At 48.3% G+C, this 23,518-nt stretch overlaps 3 protein-coding genes across 14 annotated transcripts in view; 1 reads left to right on the top strand and 2 right to left on the bottom strand.

Annotated features, from left to right (window-relative positions):
• Positions 1-327: 327 nt before the first annotated feature.
• On the top strand, positions 328-1,776 carry TMEM140 (transmembrane protein 140). Its single transcript, XM_055284103.1, has one exon. It carries the CDS (start codon positions 328-330, stop codon positions 874-876), a length of 549 nt encoding a protein of 182 aa, XP_055140078.1. The 3' UTR covers positions 877-1,776.
• On the bottom strand, positions 1,661-6,665 carry CYREN (cell cycle regulator of NHEJ). 5 transcript variants are annotated; one of them, XM_063642288.1, is made up of 4 exons: positions 6,562-6,665; positions 4,675-4,949; positions 3,631-3,706; positions 1,661-2,761 (listed from the first exon to the last, which is right to left on the bottom strand). In XM_063642288.1, the coding sequence occupies exons 2-4, from the start codon at positions 4,809-4,811 to the stop codon at positions 2,501-2,503; spliced, it is 474 nt and encodes a 157-aa protein (XP_063498358.1). In that variant the 5' UTR covers positions 4,812-4,949; positions 6,562-6,665; the 3' UTR covers positions 1,661-2,500. The 5 variants fall into 5 exon arrangements, with proteins under 5 accessions (XP_063498358.1, XP_063498359.1, XP_055140079.1 ...); XM_063642289.1 differs by having other exon boundaries at positions 6,584-6,651; XM_055284104.2 differs by lacking the exon at positions 6,562-6,665 and adding an exon at positions 6,162-6,302.
• Positions 6,666-20,061: 13,396 nt separating this feature from the next.
• WDR91 (WD repeat domain 91) overlaps positions 20,062-23,518 on the bottom strand; it is a 29,851-nt gene continuing 26,394 nt past the window's right edge. For 7 of the 8 annotated variants that reach the window (XM_055284111.2, XM_055284109.2, XM_055284110.2 and 4 more), the window contains one exon: positions 20,062-22,553. In XM_055284111.2, coding sequence (XP_055140086.1) covers positions 22,389-22,553 — 165 coding nt within the window. In that variant the 3' untranslated portion in view covers positions 20,062-22,388. The remainder of the gene's footprint in view (positions 22,554-23,518) is intronic. The other variant, XR_010121609.1, reaches the window with a different exon arrangement.

Here is a 23,518-nt window from a genome sequence, read left to right on the forward strand (position 1 = left end):
TATTTGGACTGGAGCAAAGCCTTTGGCTAAAGAGCACTTCACTCAGTTTAAGATGTTTCACACTTTCAAAGCTGCTTGGGAGAGACTTTTCCTCCTGACCTCAAATCAGAGGGCAGCTAATGACTTATTAGCAAATAGATCCTGGCAGGAGGTTACCTCAGATTTCTGGTCCTTGGCGGAGGACAGGGTAAGAGGGAAACTTGCCATGGGTTTGTAAGAAATGCCAAAGGGAGAACATGAGCTTGTGTGGACACAGGGAACAAGCGAGGGGGAGATGGACTGACTGCTGTGACTTCCCTGCAGGTCCCCCCGCAGAGGGCAGGAGAGATGGCCAGCCCAAGGCTTCGGTGGCGTGACCAGCTGCTGTTTGTGAGCATCATAGTCCTCGTGGTTGTGGTCATCTGCCTGATGTTATACGCTCTTCTCTGGAAGGCTGGCAACCTCATTGACCTGCCCAACCTGAGAATCGGCTTCTACAACTTCTGCCTGTGGAATGAGGACACCGGCACCCTACAGTGTCACCAGTTCCCTGAGCTGGAGGCCCTGGGGGTGCCTCGGGTTGGCCTGGCCCTGGCCAGGCTTGGCATGTATGGGGCCCTAGTCCTCACCCTCTTTGCCCCCCAGCCTCTCCTCCTAGCCCGGTGCAACAGTGATGAGAGGGCATGGCGGCTGGCAGTGGGCTTCCTGGCTGTGTCCTCTGTGCTGCTGGCCGGCGGCCTGGGCCTCTTCCTCTTCTATGTGTGGAAGTGGGTCAGGCTCTCCCTCCCAGGGCCTGGGTTTCTAGCTCTGGGCAGTGCCCAGGCCTTACTCATCCTCTTGCTTATGGCCATGGCTGTGTTCCCTCTGAGGGCTGAGAGCAAGCTTGAGAGCTGCTAAAGGCTTATGTAATTGCAAGGGTTCAGTTCCAACCATGGTCAGAGGTGGCACATCTGCTCAGCCATCTCATTTTACAGCTAACGCTGATCTCCAGCTCCAGCGATGGAACCCACTACAGAGGAGGTGGGGCCCCCATATCAAAGAGGCCAAGGGGCGGCAAGGGCAGCCAGGGCACCTGCAGCTTCTTAGTATAAGATTGTCTGTCCTTCAGGACTTCCAAGGCTCCCAAAGACTCCCTAAACCACGCAGCTCATTGTCACACCAATTCCTGCTTTAATTAATGGATGTGAGCAAATCTTCCTCTAGCTTCAGGAGGGTGGGGAGGGAGCGATTGCTGTCACGGGGCCAGACTTCCAAGCTGATTTGCCAAATGCCAAACTGAAACCTAGCAAAGACTTATGGCAATAAACAAGGACATTAAAAGAGCGAGCACCTCAGTGTCTCTGGGGGCATGGTTAAGGAGCTTCCACTCGGCCCACCATGGTGAGCAGGCCGCCATAAGCCATCACTGGAACTCCAACCCCAGAGGTCCAGGAGTGATCTCTGAGTGACTCAACAAAGACAGGACACATAGGGTACAAAGACAAGCCTTGACTGCTTCAAAGCTTCCCTGGACCTGAAGCCAGACAGGGCAGAGGCGTCCGCTGACAAATCACTCCCATGATGAGACCCTGGAGGACTCCAAATCCTCGCTGTGAACAGGACTGGACGGCTGCGCACATACAAACGCTGCCACCCTCCACTTCCCAACCCAGAACTTGGAAAGACATTAGCACAACTTACACATTGGGGAATTGTGTGTATTTTCCAGCACCTGTGTATTTGAAAACCTGTGTGGCGAGTGATTTACTCATCTATTCCTGTCCAAAGCCACAATGAAAACAAAGGCAGAAACATGTACTCTGGTGTGATCTCTTGTCCTCAGTGTCTCTTCTGGGCTCCTGTTCCTCTTGCTTTACAGCTAGCTGCCCAGGGACCAAGGTACAGGTGAAAGCAAGGTAGCAGCTTGCGGGAGGAGGCCTGTCTGGCTTACCAGTCTATACACTGTGGCCTCAACCTCCCAGACAGGGCAGAGAACTGTGGGTAGCTCGTTTGCTTTCTAGGCTGGCTGGAGAGGTGGGATCTCATTGATAGACTCATGATGGAAACTATTTTTGAAACAGGCTTCCTCCTTCAAGAGAGATCATGTGGACTAAACTGTAGCAATTTCAGTGCACCTGGCAGTGATCCTTTTCTTTGAAAAGTACTGTCTCTTTGGTTCCAGTAAGTTGGACCACCAAATGCCATCATTTTCCCTGGAACCTGGTCACTGACTAACACACTGGTCACTGACTAACTAATTGGGATTCCAGAGCCTCAGAGCCGGGAGAGGGCACAGTACATACAGACGGAGTCGAATGGGATCTCGTTTTGAGTCCTGCCTTCCGCACACTCAGAATGGCAGCCCCAAGGCCTGGAGTGTCCAGTGGCTTCAGGCCTGAGGTGAATCTGCCAGGCCCAAGAAGGCACAAAGGCAGGAACACAGAGAGCCCCATTCCCACAGGTGGGCGGCCCAGCAGCGCCAGTGGAAGCTCAGCTGTCTTCCAGCTGCTCTCGGCAGACAGTTCAGTGCACAGTTTATGCCCTAGCTGAAAAAGATCTCCCGGACGTATTTCAACACATCCTCTTCCTCCTCCTCCTCAGGGCTCCTGCTGCAGGCAGAGTTGGAACCCGCCGGCCTCTGGGAAGGGCTGAGGCCTGGAGCCAGTGCCTCTTTCCCACTGTCCTCTTCCTCACTGCTGCTCCCAGAACTTGTGCGAGGTGACACGGAGCAGGGAGGGGAGTGCTCTGGGTTATCAGCCCCCACCAGGGCCGGCTGCTCGCAGGCCTTTTCCTGTTCGCGGCTCTGTGGAGTATGGGAAAAGGCAGGCTCAACATACTGTTTTATTTCCCTAACATGCTGATCTGTCAGTAACGCAGGATGTATCTAGAAGCAACTACAAAGCCAATGTGACCAGGCCAGGCAATGTACCCATATCCTGAGCACCCACCCTCTCTTCACCCCACTCCTCCCCCTGACCCCCTCTTCACAGCTCTTGAAGAAGCCAGAACTCACTTGGGAGAGAAGCAAGCAGAGGCATGAGGATTAGCTGAGGGGAAAGGAAAAAGAAATGGAAGAAACATGTCTAGAAAGGCCGGTGACAGAATGGGAGGAGCCCAGGGTACAAAACCTGGGTGTGGGCCCACGCCTTAGCACCAGGAAAAGTCCCACACTACAGGGTTATTGCAAGGCTGAAATGACATAACACATGCTTTCAAGGCACCTGGTAAACTGTAGAATACTGTGCAACTCTGAGGCACTGCAATTATTACTGCAGGAAGCCAGGAAGCTCAGCATCCTCTGCTCAGGAGAGGGGCCATGGCTAAGAAGTCATCTACCCAACTGGGAACCTTGCCGAGAACACAAACAGGTAAACGCTTCATGTCCCATCCACATACACACCAGCGCACAGTCACGCCCTCCCTAACACACACACGCCCTAACACACACATGCCCTCCCAGGCATCTAGCCCCAAAGACACCCCACGAGCGCACACCCACATGGGGAGAGGCCTGGGCAGCACGGCCGAGACAAGAGCGAGACAAGTGGCAGGAGGAGGAAGAGGTAGCCTATGGCAGAGGGCGTCTCTCTTACTGACGGTGACCAAGGGCCTAGTCTAGCTTCTGCTCATGCAGAGTTTCTGGTCATGAGTAAGAGGTTTGTCTGACTTTACCTCAATCAGGATTCCCAGAGCAACATCGACTATCTCCGCCTCATTCATGCAGTACACAGTCCTTGTCGCAGGGAGTCTGAAACAAAGACACGCAAGGCACAGATGACACAGACTCTCAGGTCTCATAAGGGCAAAGAAAACAGGAGCAACAGGGCCTCTTCCCCCTGCCTTCCTACCACGCAGGAGGCACCAGCACCTCTGAGCTGAGGAGCTTTCCCTGACACGGATACAATTTCCTCAGCCTTGCAGCCCAGTGACTGGCACAGGGCTTCATGGAGGCAACACCGGGGTGCCTCCCATCCTCCACCAACTGCCCTACAAGGATCTGGAAGTAGGGAAGGATGGCCGCCTCTGAAACACACACGTGGATGCAAGAGGAAGGGGACCTCGGGCTGAGGCTGCACTGAGAGGAACCTGAAAGCAGGACCAGACTTAGGGAAAGACGGCAGCAGTCACAAGGGAAGGCTGTCAGTCAGGAAACCTTAGAGGAGGAGGAGCCAGCGAGGGGAACACGGAGTGCTGGGGCCCCGCCCACTTCACGCTGCAGTCTGGAGACTCACCCGCGCCCCCAGCAATTACCGTCATTCAACTAACTCACTCCCCAGCTCCTGATCTCTTGCTGGCCCTGCAGCTGCTGCTCATCTGTCCATCCCTAAAGGTCTGTCCACAGGGGCAGGCACCACTCAGAACAGACCCTACCACTGATCTTGCCCATCTGATGTTACCATGTTTGTTGTAAAGGAAGAGACTGGCATTTTGGACAACTGGCATCAGAGATTGACTGACATGGAGAACCCACTCTGTGTGTGCTGAGGGCAGGGCACTCACCAGTGCAGAGGCAGAAGTGGGTGCCTGTCCTCGAGGGTTAACCCGCTTTGCCTCCCGCCCACAGCCCCTCCACCTTCTAAAAGCTCAAGAGATGATAAGACTGAAACGCCCGCCCATCTTGCTGTTCTGCCTAGGCTGGAAGACCTGGCCCAGGTCATGGAGACCCCTGCTCCACTTGCCAGATTCGCAGGAGTCTTACGACCAGGGTTGTCGCACCTTGCTGCTGCCACTGGCACTGCTGCCATTCTCATCCTCTTGGGGGCCTTCATTGGTGCAACATTCTTTGTAGCCACCTGGGCTGTCAGCCATGAGGGAAGGACCCTCTTTTTAGTCTCAGATTGTAAGGATTCCATCTCCGTACCTTCTCACAAAGAAGAGTCAGGGCCCAAGCTTAATGACCTGTTTTTTAATTCAGGAAGGTAAATCTCGTTCTCTCGTCACACCCAGAATTACAGGTCCATTTGTCCTCAGTGGGAGCTGATCTTTGATTCCTACAAAGAACAATAAAGTCCAGTGAATTCCAATACCTCCAGTCATCAGGCACAGTTACTGGTAGGTGCAGGGCAGGCCAGAAGTGACCAAGGTCCAGGAGACCCAGACAGCCATTCACAGGCATCAGGCAGGTGTGATTGCGGGCAGGACAGCAGCTCAGGAGAGAGCCCTCTGACCTCCCCAAAGCTGGTGCCCCCCACAGGCAGCCAAAGCCAACCAGAGATACCTCCTGCAGCCTCTGTGCTGACTGACGCAGCACAGGAGGAAAGGCAGGAAGGAGGCAGAGGCCCCTAATGTTCTTTCTTATTACCACCCCAAATGCCACTGTCTTCGGGGTGCCCAGCCCATTCAATCTCTAAAATACCTCTTAATGGCCTCTCCCTCATCTGGCCAACTCGTTTTCTCCACTCCTCTATGGTGGCTCAGTTACATGAAACTGAGGGCATTTTATTTCACAATAAAGTCTCATTGGCCAACACGCTGCCCTTAAGCTAAAGATACTTCTGATTGGTCAAACGTGAAGCAGCAATAGGGGCCCGGAGGCATAACTGTGCCAGTTTGTAGATTCTGAAGCCCACGCCAGCCTCTGATCTAGTTTGGCCTCTCTTTTCCCTATCCCAGTTGTTCTGCCTCCACTCAGCAGTCCTGGAACTCAGTCCTCACCCAGAGAGATGGAGTTGTGACTCAGAGGGCCTAGGTCTCTACCTTTCACTTAGGAATCAAGCCAGAAGCTCCTGAAGCGGAGGTTTGCCCAAAAAAGAGTAGTCAGTGATACTCCTCTCTGAATCATAATTTGATAATGTATTGCTCATCCAGATGGCTGTTTACAATTTAAGAAAAAATATTAGCAGGCCCTCCTCCTAACCTGCCCGGCCATGGGGCACACCTTTGCCAATGCACCTTCATTTCTGTCAAAACTCAGTGATATTAGTGACTCCTACCCACTAAGGCGCCTCTCAAGCACAGTGCTGCAGTCTATGCGGACAAATTTAGTTCACCCTGGGGTGCCTATTAAGTACATTTCGCAAACGAGGAACTGAGACTTAGTTAACTTGCAGATCACAGCAAAGTTTGAAATCAGCTGGTTGGATTCGCAGCCAGGTCCTGCAGACTCCCGACCCCGCGCCTCCCCGCCCTGCTTCTCGGCCCCAAGAGCAGGCCGAGCGCCTTCCAGAAGCCAGGTCTCTGGGGCACCGCGCTCGCGGACCCACCTCAGACAGTCCCATCCCAGCCGCTCCCTGCCTGGGCAGAACGGGGACCCCACGGAACGCGATGTGCTGCCAGTTCACAGCCCGCCCTCGTTCTGCGAGCCGGTACCCGCCGCTGGCGGTGCCGACCGGTGGGAGGCCCAGAGGGCTGGTAACTGCGGAGGGGAAGGCGCGGGCGAAGCACCGCAGGGGCCTCGCTGACCCCGCCGCACGCCGGACAGGCCTGCACCGGCTCCTTCCGACCCGAGCGGCCGCGCGCTACTCCGGCCGGCTACTGGCTTCCCTGCTCTCAGGTTCCCCGTCTCTCGTGCCCCTTCTTAGCTTCCAGAGCGGAGCCGGCAGACAAATTCCGAGCGGTTGCGGACCCGCGCCCCACCCGGAACTTTAAGCCCCCCAGTCTCGCCTGGCGCCGGAACTTCGCGGACCTTCTCTGGCCGCCCGCCTCTTCCTGGCCCCGCGCGCTCCCGGGCCCCGCGCGCTCCCGGACCCCGGGACACTTCCGGTCTTGGGGCGTTCCCGGCTCCCCCGCAATCCCGGCGCCCGGGACACTTCCGGTTCCTGGCAGCTGGCCCAGTCGGAGGTCCGCGGGCGCCCCATACTGGCGGTGCTAACGCCTCCGGCTGGCATCCGGTTTGCTGTGCGCTGCGAACGCCAGCGAGGCAGCGCCACGGGCTTGAGGAGGGTGAAAGTGTTAATTCTCAGCCCCTGAAGTTAGCGGAAGGGAACGGGAGTGTTTTGGAAAGGCCCGCTGGGAATTCCCTCAGAAACCAAGCGAGGCTCCCTGCTGGGCTGGGCCCCCCTCGTGTGCTGGAGGAGGATGGGAGCCCGGCCTCGGTTTGTTATCCTAATTAAGTGGAAAATTAAGAAAATAATAGAATAATAGCAGAAGTACTAATAGTAAAATTATAGTAAGAGAAATAACAATAGCTAGAATAGAATGAATTGCTGTATTAACCAAAGCTAAAAAGAATTTCAGCCCTCCCGAAGTTAAAGTGAGGGAAGAGAGAGACCCTCTCATATTGTTTTATATTGTTTTATACTCAGTACCTATTTAAAAAAAAAAAAAGGAAGTGAAATCAAAAACAGGCAGCCCAGCGCCAGGCCCAAAACCGGACCTGGGCCTGCCTGGCCTAAACCCAGTAGTTAAAAATGAACTCATGATTTAGAAACCAATGTTATTCATAGATTCCGGACATTGTATAGAAGAACATTGTGAAACTCCCTGCCCTGTTCTGTTTCTCTCTGACCACCTGTGCATGTAGCCGCTGTCATGTACCCCTTGCTTGCTCAAATCAATCATGACCCTTTCATGTGAAATCTCTAGTGTTGTGAGCCCTTAAAAGGGACAGAAATTGTGCACTCAGGGAGTGCAGAGGGGATATTTAAGGCAGTAGCTTGCCAATGCTCCCAGCTGAATAAAGCCCTTCCTTCCACAACTTGGTGTCTGAGGTTTTGTCTGCGGCTCGTCCTGCTACATTCCTTGGTTCCCTGACCGGGAAGCAAGGTGAATGACGGACGGCCGAGGCAGCCCCTTAGGTGGCTTAAGCCTGCCTTGTGGAGCATCCCTGTGGGGGACTCTGGCCAGCCTGAGTGACGTGATCCAAAGAGCACTCCCGGGGAGGAAATTGCCCCAGTGGAACACCTTGCCAGAGCAGCACATAGCAGGCCTCCAAGGAGGATTAACACAGTGGCTGAACACCCAGAAGGAACTGGCACTTGGAGTCCGGACATCTGAAACTTGGCAAGACTAGTCTTTGGAACTTGCCCCACTCCATCTGAGTGGAAGCATGGCCTAATCACCCACAGTGTGCCTGTATTGGCACCTTTGTTCTGGTTTTGACTTGGCTTGACTTGGTAAGACTAGTCTTTGGAACTTGCCCCACTCCAGGAAGCGTGGCCTGATCACCCACGGTGTGCCTGTATTGGCACTTTTGTTCAGGTTTTGACTTGGCTTGACTTGGTAAGACTGGTCTTTGGAACTTGCCCCACTCCCCGAAGCGTGGCCTGATCACCCACGGTGTGCCTGTATTGGCACTTTTGTTCTGGTTTTGACTTGGCTTGACTTGGTAAGACTGGTCTTTGGAACTTGCCCCACTCCATTTGAGTGGAAGCGTGGCCTGATCACCCACGGCATGCCTGCATTGGCACTCTGGTTCTGGTTTTGACTTGACTTGAATTGCTGGATACTTTGGTTTTGGTTTTGACTTGGCTTGAATTTTTTGGTACTCAGATTTTGAATTTCGTGATTTTGGTTTGGTATAAACGGTAAAAGTGTGTGTGCCCTCTTTACCCGTTCTTTGTCTTGTGGTGAGTATGCGTGGTGTGAGCGTGGTATTTTGTCTCGGAAAAAAAAAAAAAGAAAAAAAAACAAAAAACATGGGTCAGGTGCAAAGTAAGCCCACCCCACTGGGACCTATGTTAAAAAAATTTTTTCAAGAGAGAATTTAAAGGAGATTACGGTGTTACTATGACAACAGGAAAACTTAGAACTTTGTTTGAAATAAACTGGCTAGCATTAGAGGTAGGTTGGCCACCAGAAGGAAGCCTGGACAGGTCCCTTGTTTCAAAGGTATGGCACAAGGTAACCTGTAAGCCAAAGCACCCAGACCGGTTTCCGTACATAGACAGTTACAGCTGGTTTTAGACCCCCTTTCCACCACCACAGTAGTTAAGAGAACAGCAGCATAAGCAGCTGGCAGAGGCAAGGAAAGACCAGCAAAGAGAAAAAGAGGCCATCTGTACCAATTCTAAGAGTTTAGACTAAACAAGTTCTTATTAATAGCAAAGGATAATTGAAATCTCAAACTTACAAGGTTTTCAACAAAAGTGAAGTTTGCTGAAGGTTAACAGTGTAACATGTATTATGGTAACTTATAATCTTGTGGCCTTCAACAGTCTAGTCCAAAGACATAAAGAAAGTTCGCTTTTTTAAAAAGGAAAAAAAACAGGGGAGACAGAATTTATATTAAAAAAAGTTATATGGTAAATTCTTGTCCTGAAATAAATTAACTGGTTGTTTAAAGAAAAAAAAGTTTGTAATAAGTCAAAAAATTGAGATGTTAAAAAATTGTCTGTGAAAGTCGTAAAAGAAAAAAGTTATAAAAAAATTTTTATGCAAAAAATGTTGTATAATTTAAAAGTAATGAGGCCTCCTGAGTACTATTAAAAAAAAAAAAAACAGTTCATGTGCAAGATGTATAAGAAAAGTAAAATATGCCTTTGGTAAAAAAAAAAAAATTATAAAGGGGCATAAAAATGTGGATTTTTACCTACATTAAAAGGTTAAAAAAATTATTGTTTTAAAATTTTAAGCAAGTTTTAAAACGTTAATTATAAAAAAAATTCTGTGTGTAAACATATTAGCTAAAGTTAAAAAGGTATCATCCAGTTTTTCTGTGAACTGGACATTAAAGTAAAAATGGAACAGGTTTTTCTTAAAGCATCTACCTGCTCTTTAACAAAAATTATAAAATGTTAGAGAGTCTATAAAATCTTACCTTATGGTCAAACATAAAAAATTGGATAAATATGTCCACAAGGTTTTATTAAAATTAAGTTTAACATTAATAACACACTAATATAAAGGTAAAATTTAGATTATCTGGTATAAAAGTCATACAAGAAGCATTATTAAATATAAAATAGTGTTTAGCTTTCTTTGGTCTAAAAACTAATCAAAATTGGTGCTAAAGGAAGCATTCGTTTTACTAGAGGATCATAAAAGTTAAAGACTTAAAACAAACTTTGGCAATTAACACAGCATACCAAGATGCAAATTCCTGGTTGAAATGGATCAAATATTCCATCTGCATGTTAAACAAAAGCAATTGTTACGCTTGTGCACGTGGCAGGCCAGAGGCCCTGATTGTCCCCCTTCCACTAAGGTGGTCCTCCAGTCAGCCAGGCATGGGCTGCATGGTAGCACTTTTCCAGGATTCTATAGCCTGGAGTAATAAGTCATGCCAGACTCTCTCTGCTATATCCCAAAGTCCTTGCGGGTCAGCCCCGGAGGGCCATCCAGCTTCCATCTCCCAACACTAAGTTCACTTCGTGTCTCTCACGGCAGGGAGGAGACTTAGCATTCCTTGGAGACCTGAAGGGATGCAGTGAGCTCAAGAATTTTCAAGAGCTTATCAATCAGTCAACCCTTGTTCATCCCCAAGCGGATGTGTGGTATTGTGGTAGACCTTTACTGGGCATTCTGCCGAATAACTAGAGTGGCACTTGTGCTTTAGTCCATTTGGCTATCCCTTTCACCCTGACATTTCATCAACAAGAGGAAAAAATAATAAGTAGAAGAAGACATCATGAAGCGAGAAAAGCCCCTTATAGGTCTTTCAACTCTCACATCCATTTAGATGCAATTGAAGCCCCGCAAGGAATACCAGATCAATTTAAAGCTTGAAATCAAATAGTTACAGGATTTAAGTCAATATTTTGGTAGATGACAGTCAATAAAAATGTAGATTAGATAAACTACATCTATTACAACCAACAGCAACGAGCTTTTCATGAGTTAAAAAGAAAAACTCATGTCGACCCCAGCCCTGAGGCTACCTCACCAGACAAAACTCTTTACACTCTCTGTGTCAGAAAGAAAAAAAATGGCAGTTAAGAGTTTTAACCCAGACTGTAGGGCCCTGGCCAAGGACGGTGGCCTATCTCTCAAAACAACTAGACGGGGTTTCCAAAGGCTGGCCCCCATGTCCAAGGGCCCTGGTAGCAATGGCCCTGTTAGCACAAGAAGCAGATAAGCTAACTCTTAGACAAAACCTAAACATAAACTCCCCCCATGCTGTGGTGATTTTATAAATACCAAAGGACACCATGCTAGATGAATGCTAGACTAACTAGATACCAGGGCTTGCTCTGTGAAAATCCCCACATAACCACTGAAGTTTGCACACCCTAAACCCTGCCACCTTGCTCCCGGTATCAGAGAGCCCAGTTAACCATAACTGTGTAGAAGTATTGGACTCAGTTTATTCTAGTAGGCCCAACCACCGAGACCACCCTTAAACATCAGTAGGCTGGGAGCTGTACGTGGATGGGAGCAGCTTCTCCAACCCCTGCAAAGTGACTTGAAGAAGACGACAAGCCCTGCTCCAGTCACACCCAGAAGCTGACTGGTCCACGCACAGCCGAAACATGAGGAAACTCATCGCAGACTCATCTTCCTTAAAATTTGGACTTGACCAGTAAGGACTTCAACTGACCTTCCTCAGACTGAGAACTGTTTCCAGTATATACATCAAGTCACTGAGGTAGGACAAAAGATTGCTACAGTCCTATTTTATGGTTAAGTGTACCAGGACTCTAAAAGAAACTTGTTTGTATAATGCTATTCTATCCAAGGTATGTAGCCCAGGAAATAACCAACCTGATACGTATTATGACCCATTTTAAGCCTCCCATGATCACAGTTTTTAAAATTAAGGACTGCATGTTTGGCTCCAAAAAGGAAAGGCAGCCCCTCCTGCACGAGTGGGAGCTGTGACCCTTTAGAATTGATAATCACAAACCCCTCAGACTCAAAGTGGAATAAAGGAAAATATGTAACATTAGGCATTGACAGAAAAGGACTGACCTCCTAAACTGGAAACAGCTTACACCCTCCTACACGGAGAAGCCCCAGGCCCTCATAGGCTTCATGCAGTCCATCCTTTTCTAGGTGACACAAGTAAGGTAATAGCTAGAACAGAAGAAAGAGGGGTCCCCAAAAATGTAACCTTAAAATTTGACGCTTGTGCGGCTATTAATAGTAAACAGCATGGGATAGAATGCAGTTCTCTAGATTGAGAAAAAAGTTACACAGCAGAAAATAAGTACATCTGTCAAAAATCATATTTATGTGAGATGTGTCAGTACTGGTCTTGTGTCATTTAGGCTACTTGGAAAGAAGATAAAAAAATATCCTGTTTGGCTCCAAAAAGGAAAGGCAGCCCCTCCTGCACGAGTGGGAGCTGTGACCCTTTAGAATTGATAATCACAAACCCCTCAGACTCAAAGTGGAATAAAGGAAAATATGTAACATTAGGCATTGACAGAAAAGGACTGACCTCCTAAACTGGAAACAGCTTACACCCTCCTACACGGAGAAGCCCCAGGCCCTCGTAGGCTTCATGCAGTCCATCTTTCTGACTCATAACCCTACCTGGCCTGATTGTCAGCAGCTACTTTTAATATTGTTCAATACAAAAGAACACAGGAGAATTACTCAGGCAGCCTTACAGTGGTTAGAAAGCAATGCGCCTGAAGGCACAAATGATATTAAGCGGTATGCACAGAAGAGGTTCCCAGAAGCAGATCCAAATTGGGATCCAAACCAGGCAGGAGAATTGCAAAACCTGCATAGGTATCGGGAGGCACCCCTTAATGGAATAAAGGCCAGAAGGAAAAAGGCAACAAATTTGGGAGAGGTCTCAGAGGTACGCCAAAAGGCTGATTAGAGTCCCAGTGAATTTTATGAAAGACTCTGTGAAGCATACCGGCTTTATACATCATTTGATCTGGAGGCTGTAGGGAATCAGTGCCTGATGGTTAACGTGGCATTTGTGGGCCAGGCACAAGGTGACATTAGACAGAAGCTTCAGAAGTTGGAAGGTTTTGAGGCTATGAATATTACCCAGCTCATTCAAGTAGCTACTAAGGTGTTTGTTAATCCAGAGGAGGAAGCCAAGAAAGAGGCAAAGCACAAAGCCAAGGAAAAGGCTCATTTGCTGGCTGCTGCTCTGATTGAGAGACTGGTTTTGTGCGAGGACGCGGACGTGGTCGTGGTCACAGTAGAGGACAAGCTAGGCCAGGGTTTGAAGGCCAGCCGAGGCTTGAGAGGGATCAATGTGCAAGAATGCAAACAGAAAGGGCATTGGAAAGATGAATGTCCAGAAAGAGAAAAGGAAGAAAGTAGCAGCCAGGGACCTGATGCCCGCCCAAGGCCTGCAGCCACTAGCCATTGTTCTAAAGCTGGATGCCGATCTGGTCGGCTTAGCAGGAGTTGAGGAATATAAGGACTGAGACAGACTGGGCTTCATCTCTCTAGGCCTCCAGGAGCCCCTGGTCTCTATGAAAGTGGGAGGCCAACAGATGGACTTTATTGTGCCCCGTTAGGGAGAGACTTGCTTCAGAAACTACAAGCACAAATTTCTTTCAGGCCGGAAGGAAACATGACTCTGGATCTAAGCTAACCAAAAGCTTTGATGTTAACTCTTACCCTCCCCGAGACTGAGGAATGGAGGCTATATGTAAAAGAGGCGTACAGGCTGTCTGAATTTATGGACAGAATATTTGACAAACTAGTCACTGAAATACCTGAGGTGTGGCCAGAAGACAGTCCTCCAGGATTGGTCATAAACCAGGCACCAGTGGTAGTAGAGTTAGTTCGAGGTGCAACTCCAGTGCGCATTCCCCAGTACCAGGTGTCTATAGAGGCAGTGCAAGGAATGACCAAGCACATAAATCGGCTATTAGAACATGGGATCATAAAGAAATGCAAGTCACCCTGGAATACTCTACTCTTAACCAGTGCAAAAACCGTCTGGTGGGTTCAGGCCTGTGCAGGACCTATGAGACATAAATAAAGTTACTGTTACATGCGGTGGTGCCCAACCCATATACAATGACGAGCCACATTCCTGCTCATGCTGCCTGGTTTTCCTGTTTGGACTTAAAAGATGCCTTTTTCTGCCTCAGGCTAGCTCCAATAAGTCAGCCTATTTTTGCATTCCAATGGGGAGGAACACAATTCACCTGGACCAGGCTCCCACAAGGGTTCAAAAACTCCCCCACTATCTTTGAAGAGGCACTAGCATCAGACCTCAAGTCTTTTGTCCCACCAAATGACAAGTGTGTATTGTTACAATACATTGGTGATCTTTTGTTTGCGGCACCTACCCAGGAAGATTGCTTCCGGGGCACCAAAGATCTTCGCCTTCTATGGAAGGCAGGTTACAAGATGTCTCAGGAAAAAGCTCAGGTCTGTGCAAAAAGAGTAAGATATCTAGGTTTCCTAATAGCCCAAGGGCAGCATGAACTCAGCAGTGGGGAGAAGGAAGCCATATGCGCACTCCCCACTCCTGTCACCCGGCGACAAGTAAGGGAGTTTTTAGGGGCAGCAGGCTTTTGCTGTACTTCAATGCCAAACTTTTCACTCATGGCAAAGCCATTGTATGAAGCCACAAAGTGGGGGAGAAAAAGAGCCCCTCCTCTGGGGTAATGAGCAGGAGAAGGCCTTTAATGAGATCAAAAAGGCCTTAAGCCAAGCTCGATGGCCCTGGGATTGCCAGACCTGACTAAGCCTTTCTTTTTCTATGTCCATGAAAGAAAAGGAATGACTACAGGAGTTTTAGTTCAAACAGTAGAATCATGGTATTGACCAGTGGCCTATTTATCAAAGAGGTTAGACCTTGTGGCCCTGGGGTGGCCCCCCTGCTTAAAAGCGTTAGCTGCCACTGCCATGTTGGCAGAAAATGCTGGAAGCTGACACTAGGACAAAAGCTAATAATACGGGTGCCACACACAGTGATCACCTTAATGGAGCAAAGAGGATATCACCAGCTATCTAATCCAAGAATGTTAAGATATCAAGGGCTCTTATGTGGAAATCCATATGTAACTTTAGAAACCGCGAATACCCTCAACCTGGCTACCCTGTTGCCTGTAGAAATGCCCAAGTTGCAAGACCAGTTTCCCCAACGCTATTGCGTAGACGTAGTAGATGAGGTGTTCTCAAGCCGGAAAGACTTAAGAGACCAACCCTTTAAGGACCAGATGCTGAATATTTCACAGAGGGAAGTAGGTTTATATCAGAAGGGGTCTGCCGAGCCGGGTATGCAGGGTGACTCTAAATTCAGTAGCCAAGGTACAGGCCCTCCCTACCAGAACCTCAGCACAAAAAGCAGAATTAATAGCTCTAACTAGAGCACTACCACTAGCCAAAGGAAGGACAGTTAACATCTATACTGATTCAAATTATGCCCTTGCTACATTACATGCCCATGGAGCCATTTACAAAGAAAGGGGACTCTTAACTGCTGGAGGGAAAGAAACTAAAAATGAAGAAATCTTACAACTCTTAGAAGCTGTGTGGGCCCCAGACAAGGTGGCCGTTATTCACTGTAAAGGACATCAGACAAGAGGCGGCATAGAAGCAAAAGGAAATAGGAAGGCAGACAGAGAAGCCAGACAAGCAGCTATGTCCAACTCAAGCACTAAAAAGAAAACCCCAACCCTGCTGCTTCTACTAGAACCCTCTTACCTGAAACCCCAAGCTACTCTCCCAATGAAAAAGCTTGGTTTGAACAAGAAAGCAGAAGTTACATAAAAGGAGGCTGGTGGAAGTTCTCAGATGGGAGGCTAGCTATTCCGGAAGCAATAGCCCCCCAAATTATGAAGCAGTTTCATCAGGGAACACACATGGGAAAGACTGCATTAGAAACTCTTGTAGGATGGCATTTCTATGTGCTGTGCCTTACTGCCATCACTCGAGCCGTTTGTGAGCAGTGTTTAACCTGGGCCCAGAACAATCCATGGCAAGTGCCAACTCAGCCCCCAGGGATTCAAGAGACTGGAGCTACACTCTGTGAAAACTTGCTTGTGGACTTTACCGAACTGCCCCGAGCAGGAGGCTATCGGTACATGCTAGTGTTTGTTTGCACTTTCTGAGGGTGGGTTGAGGCATTCCCTACCAAGACAGAGAAAGCCCAAGAAGTAACCAGAGTGTTGCTAAAAGACATTATTCCTAGGTTTGGACTGCCTCTAACTTTAGGATCAGATAATGGCCCAGCATTCATGGCTGAAGTTGTTCAGCAGCTGACGCAGCTGCTAAAGACAATGTGGAAATTGCACATAGCCTGCCACTCACAGAGCTCGGGAAAGGTAGAATGGATGAGCCAGACACTAAAACATCTGCTGAAGTTTTGTCAAGAACCTCATCTTAGGTGGGATCAGGTCTTGCCCATGGCCTTTCTCCAAGTCAGGTGTACCCTTACCAAATTGACTGGGCTTTCACCCTGTGAAACTGTGTTCAGCCGACCACTCCTGATTATATAAATCAGGTAAAATGTGATCTGTGGGAACTAGGGGAACTTTAAAAAGGCAAATGCAAGCTTTAGGATTAGCTATGTAAAAGATCCATGGCTGGGTATGAGAAAAATCGCCTATAAGCCTGACAGACCCAGTTCACCCCTTTACACCTGGGGACTTGGTTTGGGTTAAGAAATGGAACCCAACCACACTAGGGCCCACATGGGATGGGCACCACACTATAATCTTGTCTACTCCCACTGCTGTTAAAGTTGCAGGTATCACACCTTGGATTCATCACAGTCGACTGAAGCTGGCTGCGCAGGACCAGTGAACCAGTCAACAAGACCCGGCCCATCCAACATGACTAATCCTGTGGCAAAACCACGACACCACTGAGAAAGACAACCGCCCTGCTCTGACCACTCTGGAGGCTGGTCAGTCTATGCACAGCTGAAGCTTGAGGAGTCAAACCCTGCTCTAGTCACACACTGGAAGCTGACTAGTCTATGCGTGGCCAAAGCTTCACTAGATAAGTAAATGTGAATAGAACTTATAAGCCTAGTAGTGATCTTAGTAATACTGATTATCTTATTATTTTGTTATTGTTTTTGTTCAGGAAAAGGCCTATATTGGATCTGTAGAGCACAGGCATATCAGCAACTGCCAGCTAAGTGGACAGGAGCATGTGTGTTAGGAACAATCAAGCCATCCTTCTTTCTAATTCCTCTAAAGCAAGGGGAACTCTTAGGATATCCAGTCTATAATGAGAATAAAAGAACTAAAAGGAGCATGATCTCAAAAATAAATAAAAATATCAAAAAAGACATAGACATAGGAGACTAGAAAAATAATGAATGGCCTCCTGAAAAAATCATTAAATACTATGGGCCAGCTACCTAGGCACAAAATAGGTAATGGGGATACCGCACCCCAATTTATATGCTCAACCGCATCATAAGGTTACAGGCTGTTCTTGAAATAATAACCTATGAAACATCAAGAGCTTTAGATTTACTAGTTGTACAAGCTACACAGATGAGGAATGCCATATATTAAAACAGACTGGCACTAGATTACCTCCTAGCCTCAGAAGGAGGAGTATGTGATAAGTTTAATCTAACAAACTGCTGTTTAGAAATAGACGACAATAGGTGAGCTGTCATGGAAATTACTGCCAGGATGTGGAAGTTAGCCCATGTTCCAGTTCAAACCTGGTCAGGTTGGTCTCCAGATTCTCTCTTTGAAGGATGGTTTTTGACCTTTAGGGGGTTCAAAACCTTAATAGGTGGGTTCCTACGTATCACAGGTGCCTGCCTAATTCTCCCTTGTCTCCTACCTCTTCTCATCAGAAGTGTTCAGTCAACTACAGACACAGTCGTGGCCAAATACACTACTACTCAAATAACGGCACTGACTAAGTATTGCCCCAAGAAGAATATGTACCGACTCACGAAAAAATAAACAATTGTGGTGCTATTAACCAACATTTATATAGAGCACCAAAGGGGGGAATGAAGTGGAAAATTAAAATAATAGGATAATAGCATAAGTAATAATAGTAAAATTATAGTAAGAGAAATAATAGCTCATAGAATGAATTGCTGTACCAACCAAGGCTAAAAATAATTTAAGTAGCCCCCCTGAAGTTAAAGAAGGATATTAACTGCCAGTCCCAAGAAACATTAACCATATCTGCCCTTCAGGTATTTTGTAGGCTCTGTAAGCTCGTGTTTTCTTTCCTCCTTGCACAGCTGCAAGGTCACAAGACAGATAAGCATAAGCTGCATACTAAGTTTTCCCAGAGATGTAAGACATGTTGCAAAAGTGTCACAAGGTAATTAATGGCCTTTGTTCTTGCTTCTGTAAGCCTGCTTCCTGCTTCACGTAATTCCTGCCTCAAAATGCTTAAAAGACATTCGTTTTCTTTGTTATATGCTTAGACTTTCTGGATGCAATTCCACTGAGCTGACGTACACCTAAAAATAAAAACTTTCCTGCATCCCATTCTTCGGTTTCTCTTGTCCCTTAATTTTCACAACATTTTAAGACAGGAGGCCTTGCTAACGCTTAATATTCTGGTGGCGGCCCCGGGGGTCCCCTCTGCCCACATGTCCTGCTGGATGCTGGGCTCCGCCACGGTCACATGACGTTGGCGCTGAGTTTTAGTTGAAAACCACACTCCTGGCTTCACACAGCCCAAAGGACGCCAGAGCCCAGACTGGAAACGCCCGTGCAAGCAGTGGCTGGTGAGGCCTTCCCCAGCAGCATTTTCAGGTTGAAAGGATGATCTGACGAGATCTGGCCCTAAAAATGGGAACTCAGGACAGCGATCTGAAACGTGGTTTGCAAAAAATCGGCAACTAGAATGGGTGCTACCCACACCCAGGCACAGCGAGCTCGGACACCGCACTCCCTCCCTGAGTGGTGCCTGTGGCTCCTCCACAGCAGCGACACCCATGCAGCTGGATCTCTGCCCTCAGCCCCTGGCCGCATGGGACAGTGTCCAGATAGCAAGACTGAAGGGGCGGCCCCAGTGCCTTCAGGTCACAAACCAAACTGCCACACTGGGGTCCACGTAGCTCTTCAGGAGGGCAGTCTCAGGCCGGACTTGCTTCTCCGCCACCGCCCCTTGAGGGGTTAGGGTCACTGACTTCCAGGGTCCCTGCTCTCACTGGCTGTGAGCCAAGACAAGCCCAGGTCTCACGGGCTGGGGTGGAAAAGCATCTTTTCCTTGTGAATAAAGGAACAGAAAATACTTGGCTATTCTGCCTTGCCACTTATGGAAAAAAAAAAAAAAATCCTTGGCAATTGGAACTGACAAAGAGGCTTTACTAGTCCAAGCTTCGGTCAGGCTTCTGAGTCTTCTGCAAGGCCCGTCTGTGGCTTCCTTGTAAAATCCAGTCTTAGCAAAAACCCCTTTCCCCTCGGTATCTGATCACCCTCCAAGCCTTATCAGGCTCCTCACCCTCCACCATCCCCGAGTGGTCTATCACCCTAGCCTGTATTCAGCAAGAGTCCTGTTAGGTCAGTTTCACCAGAATCTCTCTTACTCTGACGGCTCCTCTTAGTAATTTTCTATTCACAGACCCCCACCCTGCTCCTTGGCTAGGAATTCCCACTGTGCACGCAGTATTCAGAATCGAGCCCAATCTCTCTCCCCCGTGCAAGACTCCATTGCAGTGGTCCCTATACCTATCGAGATAGTAGTCTTTATGGTGCTTTAACGAGTATCATTGACTAAGTTTTTCTTTTAACAGAACCACCCCTTGCACATTTCTCTCCTTAAAACCTCTTTCCATAGCCAGCTGAAAAGAGCTATTTGAAGGGAGAGATGCTCCCCGTCCCAGGCAGGGGTCAGGAATCTGAACTGTGTGATTTGCACAGATTGGAGTCAGCACCTAAAGCATTTGGGGGTTTGGGGAATTTTTTTTAACTGACAGCTAAAATGTTATTTATCATGTGAGGTAATGTACATGTCAGTTAGCTAGATTTAATCATTCTACATTATCTGTATTCCACAATGTATACATACTTCAAAAGATTATGTTGAACTCCTAAAGCATTTAAATGGGGACTGGCTATGAGGCCCTCCCCATTCAAATGCTTCCCTCAACTCCCAGAACACAGCCAAGGCCTGAGGCCATGAAGCAGAAGAGGCAAATACCAGCAGGTATCTGGAGAGGGAGGAAGTGGGGAAGTGTACCTGCAAGGCTCTCGCTGCAGCCCTCCCCAGAGCTGAGGGTCCACACCTGGGCTGGGAACTGAGGCTGGGACTGGGAAAGATGTTTTCTTCTATGCCGCCCTCAACCAAGACAACGGAAGAGTCCTGCTTGGGTTCTTAAGCAGACACCAAGCAGGTCTATGGAAGGAGAGAGAAGCGGAAGTTCCAACATGCTTTATTTGAGGACGAGCGCTCACCCGGGAGGCAGTAAGAGGTGGGATGGGAGGAGCGCAGGGTTCAAATCTTCTTTGTGTCTCTGTGATCCTTAAAGCATCTCAGCAAGCTGTAGAGATGGTATTAAGGAGAGAGAAAAGGTAGTAAGACAGAAACTTTGAGATGACGAGAGGAAACATTAATACATTCTCACTCCAGTGAAAACCATGACCACTTTTTAAATGTCCTACAGAGTCACTGGGTGAGATAAGTAAGATCACCGTTTCAATACAGAAGATGGGGAAAAATAATAAATGAAGAAGTCTTGGTTTTCTTCATTTGCAGGGAGGATTACCAGGGTAGAAATGGGTAAAAATCGGTAAATAACTATTTACTACTGTCTCTGGTGTTTTCTCATAATCAAGCCACTTAAATACCTCCCTACTTTTCCCTCAACTCCCAGAACAGAGCCAAGGCTTTGGTACCAATTTCTTTGTGCTTTTCCTCAAGGTAACTAGGAGTATCCCTACTCCAGCCTTGTGTCCCTAGAACTGGGCTGGAGCTCAGAGACTTAAAATGACTCGTGGCAGCCGCCTTCCCCAGCTCAGTGATAAGGTCGCCCCTGCCAAGCACTGCAGACCAAAGCCCAGGCCCATCACTCCCATAGCGACTCCTCCCGTAAGCTCTGCCTCAGCTGTGAAAGGCAAGAGGGAGAAGGGGAGTGAGTCTCTTCTTCCTCCTCACCTAGTGGGAGGATCTGCCTCTTCAAGGTCCCACCGCAGCCAGGGAGGAGAGGACAGGCCTCAGGCAGGGTGTGGACACAGCTGGTTGATGCTCAGCTCAGCTACAGATTGGCTCAGCCACAGTTGGGCTGGCCTGAACCCCAGGTGCCCACCAGCAGCAACTTGGCCCCCTTGCTCTGACCTTCTCACCATTCGCCAGCAGTGGGTGCAGACAGCCGTCACCTTTCCACAAAGATGTTCAGTTGGAGGAAGGAGAGGAGCCACCAAATGAAAGAGGTACAGGTTGAGCATCCTTAACCCAAAGATCCAAAGTCCAAAATGCTCCATAACCCAAAACTTTTTTTTTTTTTTTTGAGTTGGGTTCTCCCAATGGTGTGATCTCAGCTCACTGCAACCTCTGCCTCCTGGGCTCAAGTGATTCTCCTGCCCCAGCCTCCGGAGTAGCTGGGATTACAGGCACCTGCCACTATGCCTGGCTGATTTTAGTATTTTTAGTAGAGATGGGGTTTCACCATGTTGGCCAGGCTGGTCTCGAACTCCTGACCTTAAGTGATCCACCCACCTTGGCCTCCCAAAGTGCTGTGATTACAGACGTGAGCCACCGTGCCTGGCCCCAAAACTTTGAGCACCAACATGACACCACAAGAAGAAAATACCATACCTGACCGCAATCAATACTTTGTTTCATGTACAAAATTATTTAAAATACTGTATAGAGTTACCTTCAGGCTACATGTTTAAGGTGTATATAAAACATGAATGAATTTCACGTTTAGACATAAGACCTACCAGGATACCTCATTATGTATATATGTAAATATTCCAAAGTCTGAAAAAATCCAAAATCTGTAACACTCCTGTCCCAAGCATTTCAGATAAGGAACGCTTAGCCCGTCTTGGGAAACGGCAGCCACTGGATGGAAAGGGGCAGCCAGAGGCAGAGGCCTTAGCCCCTGCCTTCATCCTGAGAATCTTCTGTAACAAAAGCTGCCAGCTTTCAGGGAAGAAAAAGAACTCTGTGGCCTTGACTTAAGCCCAGAGAAACAGGAAATGCCAAACCTTGTTACCCAGCAGAACAGACAGAGAGCTGACCTGGCTCCATGGCAAAGCAACAGGAGAGCCTGGAGAGGTTCAGCTCGGGGCCAGCAGAGCCAGGCTAGGTGGGAGGGCTGTCACTGAAGCAAAGTGACACACATCCTAGAAAGAGACATCAGGGGACCACAAGAGTGTTCTCTTTTCTTAAAAAAGAAAAAAAATGGGCACATATATACAAAATACTGTCAATTTCTACTGGGCCAACATAGTAGCCACTGCAATGTTTCTCCTTCTTCCGGAGCTTTCCTCCCACAGTCTCACGTGTACTCCTGGCACAGCCACAATACCAGTCTCTGGGAAGCATATGCCACCTACTCCATGTGGGTCCCATTCCAGTCACCACAGATGAAGTGCCTGAGCCTCCTTGCCAGTCTTTCCCTGCAGAGTCACTGCACTGGCAGGGAGCTGGAGTGGAGCACCTGGTTTTCCTGTCCTATATCTCCTCCCCCGACCCCAGATAATACTGCTTCCTCGGGTGGCCCTTGGGGCAGGTCATCAGGCTTTATGGGCCAGGAGGGTGGTCAGCTTGATCTTGCCATCCATGGAGGCGGTGAGGCAGGTCCCACAGTCCATGGCAGTGCTCCAGTCCACGGTGACCACAGGGGCTCGGTGGCCACCCAGGCTCAAGCAGCTCTCCAGAACCTTCTCATCGCCACTCAGCTGCAAGAGGACAGGAAAGAGGAGGAGGTGTCAGCAAACACCACTTACACACACTTGATCCACTTTCAGTGGCCTAACCTGAGGATGTGCCTGAGGCCAGGCACACATGCCCACCTTTCCAGAAAGTCTGTTTAACTTCTTGAACCAGGAAATGCTTTCACTTTCCCAACTACAGCTGGTCCATCTGAAGTGGAAAACAGGTCCCTGAGCGGCTCCTTAAAAAAAGGCATTTTCTCAGCTGCCTTGAACTGACTGTGGGCTGGTGACTCTTGCACGCACACTGGTGGTTCTCACTACAGCATCACTTCTCACTACCTGACAGGTGCTCATGAATCTGCTTATTTGTTGAAGGTTCACGTCTCATACTGGGGAATGCAAGCTGTGGAGAGCAGGGCCTCAGGGCAGCTCTCTCCTGCGGGGGGGCCAGCCTGCTGCACCCAGAACAGTGCTGGCCACAGGGGAGCCTTCAGTTAGTGCAGAAACATGGCTCTCCTCTGAACCCCAGCACTAGCTAGCCAGCAATCCTGTGTGATAGGGCACTAACGGGGAAGGGGAAGCTAGGAACGAACTGAATTACTATCAGTACCACGATGTATAACAACTGTGAGCGGCAGACAACGCAGTATTCAGCCATCATAGAAAAAACACTTACAAAAACCATAAATTACATTGTTTATAGATTATAAAAGTGGGATCTGAAGTTCCATATATTCCTTAAGTAATTAGATCTCATTATTCACATTCAAAGAATTCTACGGAGGAAAATCTTTCAACCAACTAATTGGTCATACAGCAAGTCTGACTGTAAATCATATGAACTCATCAGATGAAATGACAAAGGCTGCATGACTAAAAATAAAATACATACACACATATATCCATACAGAGAGCAAAGTACTGAACAGCCCACCAAAAATGCAACAAAAACAAACCTTTGGAGAATAAGATCAGGCTTGTAAATGGAA

This window comes from Symphalangus syndactylus, chromosome 6 (genome assembly GCF_028878055.3).
Source record: "Symphalangus syndactylus isolate Jambi chromosome 6, NHGRI_mSymSyn1-v2.1_pri, whole genome shotgun sequence".
Lineage (NCBI taxonomy): Eukaryota > Metazoa > Chordata > Mammalia > Primates > Hylobatidae > Symphalangus > Symphalangus syndactylus.

What these genes read in the sequence shown, in the direction of transcription:
- TMEM140 (XM_055284103.1), top strand. Translation starts at nt 328, where the DNA reads ATGGCCAGCCCAAGGCTTCGGTGGCGTGACCAGCTGCTGTTTGTGAGC.
- CYREN (XM_063642288.1), bottom strand. Translation starts at nt 4,811, where the DNA reads ATGGAATCCTTACAATCTGAGACTAAAAAGAGGGTCCTTCCCTCATGG. An exon ending in GTGCCAGTGGCAGCAGCAAG is followed by an intron (nt 3,707 to 4,674) that starts GTGCGACAACCC and finishes TCTTTGTTTCAG; the next exon opens with ACTCCCTGCGACAAGGACTG. An exon ending in CTCTGGGAATCCTGATTGAG is followed by an intron (nt 2,762 to 3,630) that starts GTAAAGTCAGAC and finishes CATACTCCACAG; the next exon opens with AGCCGCGAACAGGAAAAGGC.